Source organism: Lepidothrix coronata, unplaced genomic scaffold (genome assembly GCF_001604755.1).
Source record: "Lepidothrix coronata isolate B3197 unplaced genomic scaffold, Lepidothrix_coronata-1.0 Scaffold361, whole genome shotgun sequence".
Taxonomy (NCBI): domain Eukaryota; kingdom Metazoa; phylum Chordata; class Aves; order Passeriformes; family Pipridae; genus Lepidothrix; species Lepidothrix coronata.
The window spans coordinates 247,997-254,788 of NW_016690541.1; the positions used below are offsets into that span (position 1 = coordinate 247,997).

Sequence of the window (6,792 nt, forward strand, 5' to 3'; positions counted from 1 at the left end):
CCGGGCCGCGGCCGCCCCACGCCCCGGAAGAACAAGCGGGAGCTGGGAAGATGGCGGCGGCAGCGGGAGGCCCGGCGGGCGGCCCGGTGTGTGTGCTGGTGCTGGGCATGGCCGGCTCCGGGAAAACCACCTTCGTTCAGGTGAGGGGCGGGGGGCTGCGGGGAGCTGCCAGCGGGCCCCGGGGCTTCCCAGCGGGGCCTGACGCCTCCCGTGTTCCCGCAGTGCCTCGCCGCCCACCTGCACGGGCAGCGCTGCCCCCCCTACGTGATCAACCTGGACCCCGCCGTGCACGACCTGCCCTTCCCCGCCAACATCGGTGAGCGCTGTGCCCGGCGGGGCCCGACCGGGCGGGGGCGGCCGCGGGTGGGCCCGGGCGGATGGGCGGCGTGTGCCTGGAGTCCTCCGAGAGACAGCAAGGGCCATCAATAGCGACAGAACCGGCCCCTGTCCCAGGGACCGGGGGCGGGTACGTGAGCTGTTTGGCTGGGTTGCCCTTAAGAGATTCCAAGTTCTAATACAAGAAGATAGTGGTGGTGGGTTTTTTTTTTGTTGTTTTTTGTTTGTTTGTTTGTTTGTTTGTTTTGTGTTTTTGTTGTTGTTGTGTTTTTTTGTTGTTGTTGTTGTTTTGTTTGGTTTTTTTTTAAAGTATTAACTTCTTTCTTGAAACAGTCTTTTAATATGGGAATTTTTAGAATTAAAGGCATTCTTCCATCACTTTTGTATGTTTTTTTACATCATCCGCTCTGATTTGATGTGTTTGGGTTCTGAAGGTTTTTTCTTTCTCAGTGATGAAAGTATTAGCAGATTTTATCTGGTTCCCTACATCCACAATAGTGGTAGCCATAAATGCTACCAACTAACAGCTTTAAAGCACTTTAAAAGACACAAATTTTAGAGGAAGTATCTTACTAATAGAACAGACCTTATATCTAGCTGTTCCAAAGGGCATACCAATCCCTAGTTTTGTCACAATCCTGTGTCTTACATTTTGTGAAGTATGCCAGCCTGCCTTTCCAGAGGCTAAGAAAGGCTGTGTGGGTATGCAAGTTGTTTCACTGATGTCAGAGTAATAATTGGAATATCCATCCCAGTGATAGATTTCTAGTAATGCAGATAGATAGGTGTGCTTTGTTAGCTGATGGTGACCAGCTGGGGGTTGGAAAATTGCTTATGTGTCTTTCTCCCTTAGATATCAGGGACACTGTGAAGTACAAAGAAGTCATGAAACAGTATCCTTTTTTTTGTCTAAATAAAGATATTGGAAATCTCAAGTTTTGTGAAAATAACCTGTCACATGCACACTGTGATGAATCACAGAATCTGCCGAATTGGAAGGGATCCACAAGCATCACGGAGTCCAACTCCGGGCCCTGCACAGGACCATCCCACAAGGTGGGGGGTTGTAGTAATGCAGAATGTTGCATCAAGATCAGAAGGTTTTGACTATGTATTTCTTGCATGTGACATTAGGAAAGTGTGTTCTACAAGATTTAATGCTCCTTGGGTCGTTTTCTCCTGTGCTAAAAATTATTCTGCCTAACAGTAAGTTTTTACAGATAATAGGTACTCTGCCCACATTTTTTTCCCCTTTTTTTTTTCTTTTTTATTCTTTCAGAGAACTTGTATTGTTTATTTTTTTGTGGAAGCCAGCAGCCTTTTCCCATGTTTTAACTAGTCTCATTTTATATGTTATAAGCAAATATAGACATTCCCGTTTGCCTGTAGTAGATGGGAAAACTATTTCCACATTCTTTGACCATAATCAAAGCACTGTTGTCTCTCTGAATCTCAGAGACATTGGAACATTGGCTCTTGTTCACAGAGGGTTGATGGCTGTAGTGCAGTAACATTACACTAAAGCAACTGCACTTCCAGAGGGCTGTGGAGCTCCTTGGTGTCCTAAGTAATAGCTTGTGCAGATGGAGACAAAACACAGTCCTTGGATTTGACTTACAAGTATGACTCTTAAATTTAGTATTTTAGACAAGAATAAAGGTGGTAGGGAATAGGATTCTTGATTTTGGCTGTTATTTGTTTTGGGGTTACCAGCAAAACATCCTAAATATAAGTTTCAAATTGATGTGTAGGTGCATTATTCGTTTCACTGTGTCTGTTAACCATTACTGGAGTTTTGGTATTTCATTAAGTAGGGCCTAAGGAGGGTGTCTGGCCTCATGTCTGGGTATTGAGAGTAGTGATTGATAACATAGTGTGTACAGATGAGTCAGTGCTGGTTCTTGCACAGTTAAAGCAAAAATGTCACGAGGAAACCCTGCAGCCCCTTTTCCTTCTGTAAATTACACCTGTTTGGGTAAGAGAGAGACACTTTGTATTTGCTATGCTGCTGGGTCACTTAGAAGATTTAATTGTTTATTAGGGGGTATTGTCTCTTGCTTCAAGGTATCCAGCGTGCATTGCATGTGGCCAGGTGTTGTCAGAGTTGAAAAAGAAGCCCTCTGGGGTCTGCATAACCATCTGCTTTCCTAAATGAAGCATCAGATATGGGCTAGGCCCAAATGGTGGAATAGTGACCTCTCTCAATCTCTTTGCTACAAGATTTGACCAGGTACAAGGTTGTTTCTGTGTGCTGTTCCCATGATCTGTGCTGGGTGCCTACGATGACTGTGTGGTTTTGTCTGTCTGAAGTCTCAGAGGGCACTGTGTTCGGTTAGCCTTCTAATATTTCTGGGGGGTTGTTCTCCCTACAGAACCCTGCATCTAACAATGCAGTCAGAGGACGTTAGCTGTCATTTGAGAGATTTCAGTTTTTCAGCTTTTTCTTTATAGTAAAATTTAGAAGCCACATGTACAGAACATTTTTTAGTCTTTGTATAGGACTGTTGTTGCACCATGTTCACTATAAAATCTTTCATATGAATGCTCTGCTTTTGAAGTAGGGAAGCTCACTTATGGAAACAGGTTAAGTTTTCCTGATTTCCATTTGATAATTGACAGCCCTCCTAAATCATAACACTAAAGCAGCTCTGGGGTGGGGGCTGATGTCACATACCTAGACAATCTCTTAGTGAAAAGGCAAGAACAACTGCAGTTGTTCTACCATTTCTTTAGCCAGGTACTAGAACACAGACAAAATCAAAGTTGTCTTTGACCAATGCAGGGTCTGAGCATTTTTCAGCCTTCCTTGGTAGGTTATTCTCACACTCTGAAAAACTTAAAGACTTTAACATTTTGATACACACCTGCAGCTGTGCAAGTTAATGTAGTTTCTTGTATGAAATGAAGATGAAGATTTCCTGTTGTGAGCCTAAATACCAAGTATACTCTGCTTTTTCAATCAGGTGATGAAGTTTATTGAAAAAAGACAAAATGCATCCAGGTGAGTACATTCTACTGAGTTCTGCTTTTCTGGGATCAGTTTGGGAAAATCATGTGAAATTCTAAAAAGCTTCTCTCCATGTTTTCTAGTTGTGTTTTCAGCCTTAGTATAAGTTTCATATAGAAAAGGGCATAGAATTAGAACAGATAAACTAGACTTTCTTTGGCTAGATTGAAGAAAAGTCTGCTGATTCCAGTTCTGCTTTTCTTGTCTTCCATTAGAAGACATTTTCTCTCACATACTGTTCAAATAGGCAGCAATGAATTCTTCTTCTGAAGAGTTTGCTGTACTAAGTGTCTGTCAAATTGATGCCTTCGTCTCAAGATAGTGCATACTTCTTAGTTACAAATTTCTCACAGGAAATTTTCAGGTGTGCCCATAAATCTCATCACTCTTTGGGAGAAGGTTTTCTCATCTGTTACAGAATAGTCATGTCATTTGCTATGGAATGCTGGTGGCAATCTATTCAGAAGAGGACCCTGTGCTTCACTAATTTTCCCTTTTTGTTGTTCGGGGTGACTTCTTACCAGGTATGTTATTCTTGACACACCAGGGCAAATTGAGGTGTTCACCTGGTCAGCATCAGGAACCATCATAACTGAGGCCTTGGTAAGTGCTTTTTGTATGATTGGACAGTGAAGCTCTATGAATGACCTGGCTATTGCTCGGTGTACTCCTAATTAAACTGTCTTTTACTCTGTGTTCCCAGGCTTCCTCTTTTCCTTCAGTTGTTGTATATGTGATGGACACTTCTCGCAGTACTAACCCTATCACTTTTATGTCCAACATGCTGTATGCCTGCAGGTAAGAAAAGCTGGAAATGCAGTCCATCTGCTTTGATTGCTGTGTCTCTTTGGTAGTTATTTTGGAGGGGAATCATAGAGTGATTTGGTTTGAAAGGGACCTTTAAAGGCCACCCTCTCTTCCGTGAGCAGAGACACCTTCCACTATGCCAGGTTGCTCCAAGTCCCATCCAGCCTGGCCTTGAACACTTCCAGGGATGGGGCAACCTCAGCTTCCCTGTGCAGTGTGCTTTAATATCTCTCCACTGTCATCATGAAAAATTTTGTCAGTATGTCCCTTTCAGTTGAAAATTATCCCTTGTCCTATCACTACAAGCCTTGGTAAAAAGTCTCTCTCCATTTTTCTTATAAATCCCTTTTTTTACTGGAAAGCTGCAGTAAAACTTCCCTGAAGTCTTCTCCAGGCTGAACAACCCCAACTCTTTGGCCTGTCTCCATAGGAGAGGCCTTCTAGTTCTCTGATGGTTTTAGTGACCTGCTCTGGGCCCGCTCTGCCAGGTCCATCTCTGCCATGGCTCCCAGAGGTGGACGCAGCGCTCCAGGTGGGATGAGAGCAGAGTACGAGGGGAGAATCGTCCTCCTCGCCCTGCTGCCCTCGCTGGTTTGGATGCAGCCCAGGGGACGGTTGGATTTGTGATTGGGAGTGCACTTGGATGCCTCCTATCCACTTAGTCTGCTGGTTTGGTTATTCTCTTAGTGGTTTTCCCATTGGATAAGCAGAATAATTTAGGTGCCAATGGACATCTGGTGTCACTGGGTCAAAACTTCCACTGAAAGCATTAAATAATCCATGAGACCTTAGCATGAGGAAGGCTGGTTATATTAGATCTAACAGATTGCCTATTGCTTATAAACCCAGTTATCTAAGATGAATCAAGGTAGGCTAGTTTAAGCTCCTTCTTGTAAATACAGAGTATTTTATTCCATTTTTTAATGTCGTTGATACTTTTAAGAGATTCTTCAAGATTTGTTTGGAGTTCAGCCTAGCATGGAGCTTTTGATTTATTGTCTTCTTCTTCATACATGAATTTATCTGTTGTCTTTCATGTCATACCAGAGACTAAATACCTGTGGAACCATCAACATAGCTAGAGCTGTCATAATTAATGGTAAATGTTGGTAAAAGGGTTTTCAAAAAACCTCTCAGTCCTTGTACCAAGGTCAAGAGCTATATCACTGTGATAAGAGTGTGCCAACTGTGTCTTACTACATATTGCATTTTCTGACTTTAGTTTGAGCAAAAGATCGTACAATATATACAGCGAAATGAATATGTCAGCTCATGTGCCAAGATAATTTTGCTTTATAGATGTTCTGTGTTATTTGAATTCATTGCTCAGTTCACAAATAATCTCTCAGAACCTAAGGTTTGAGTCAAATGCAAAATGCACAGAGAGTTCAAAACCAGGATCTTACCGTCATAGAAAATGGTAACCAAACTCGACTGGGTATGTAGGAGATTTTATTTCTTACATCTTGGAGGAGCATATTTTATTCAATGATTATAAGCAGAACCTGGGTGAAAATTACATTCTATTAGGTGCAGAGGAAAATAATTATCTTTTGAAGTCAAAAGTATTCAGTTTTGCACAAGTCTTGTTGTCTGCCTTATGTTTAAATTGCTTTCTATTCTAGGAAGTTTTAAATTAAACTTTTATTTTGTGTCTCCCCCCCAGTATCCTGTACAAGACAAAGCTACCTTTCATTGTAGTCATGAACAAAGTAAGTTAAAGCTCTGGTTTCTATGTCCTCATGCAACATTGTTCTGTTTAGCTTCTTTGCTGTGGTGTCTTTGTCTTACCACAATAATAGATTTTTCTAGAAAAGAGAGGCTGGGAGGGAGTTGCAGGCTGATAACCAGATCTAAAAAGGGTCTTTAATCTGATATCCAAATGCGCAACAATAATCAGGGATGGGCAGTTGCACCCAAATATTCAAGTCAGCGAGGGTGCTAATAATTTGAAACATGTTTTGCACCTTAAGCCTAGATTATAGGGAAACGTAACTCTGTAACAAAAGGGTAAGGTCATGCCAGAATCTGCGCTTACATGCCCTGTTTTCCCAGAATATTTATCTTCATTAATAATGATTTCCACTCAGCAGCAGGCTAATGACTCGCAGTGGCAATGGTGTAACCCCTGCCTGTTTTGACTGAGGAGACCCACCTGTTGTAGCAGGCAAAACTTAACAAAGATGTTTGGTGCAGTATTTGCTAGAGAGCAGATACTAGTCTAAGAATACACATCCACTGTTGTGTAAGGAACTTGTAGCCTTAATGCTTTTGAGCTTAACAGCTATATCTTTAAACATGATAATTTCAGATATTAAAAGAATCCCGTTAGATTTTTGGTGTAACTGCTCTCCATAGGCATCCTTTGTGTTTGCATCTCCAACTCAGCAAGCTTTGTATGTGCACACACATATGCCAGGCTCTGACTGGGATATTTTCCCTCACACCAGCTGTCATGGTTTGAGATAGCCCCAAAATCCAATCCCCTAGTCTAAGCCCCCTCCCACATCTCAACCTAATGTGAGATGGGTTTTTCCAGACAAAACACACCAGACTCCAAATGGGGGAAAGGGAATATATTACAATGACTGTACATGGCTAGGCTTCGCGAACGAAGATTTGGGAAGGTTCTATCCACATTT

General features: G+C 42.3%; 1 protein-coding gene across 2 annotated transcripts in view; it reads left to right on the forward strand.

Moving 5' to 3' along the window:
- The first annotated feature begins 35 nt into the window (after positions 1-35).
- The window catches only part of GPN1 (GPN-loop GTPase 1), a 9,559-nt gene continuing 2,802 nt past the window's right edge, over positions 36-6,792 (forward strand). The window contains exons 1-8 of one of the 2 annotated variants that reach the window (XM_017838810.1): positions 51-140; positions 223-316; positions 1,190-1,229; positions 2,500-2,566; positions 3,300-3,337; positions 3,868-3,946; positions 4,047-4,141; positions 5,817-5,862. In XM_017838810.1, coding sequence (XP_017694299.1) covers positions 51-140; positions 223-316; positions 1,190-1,229; positions 2,500-2,566; positions 3,300-3,337; positions 3,868-3,946; positions 4,047-4,141; positions 5,817-5,862 — 549 coding nt within the window. Of the gene's footprint in view, positions 141-222; positions 317-1,189; positions 1,230-2,499; positions 2,567-3,299; positions 3,338-3,867; positions 3,947-4,046; positions 4,142-5,816; positions 5,863-6,792 lie in introns of both variants that reach the window. The other variant, XM_017838811.1, reaches the window with a different exon arrangement.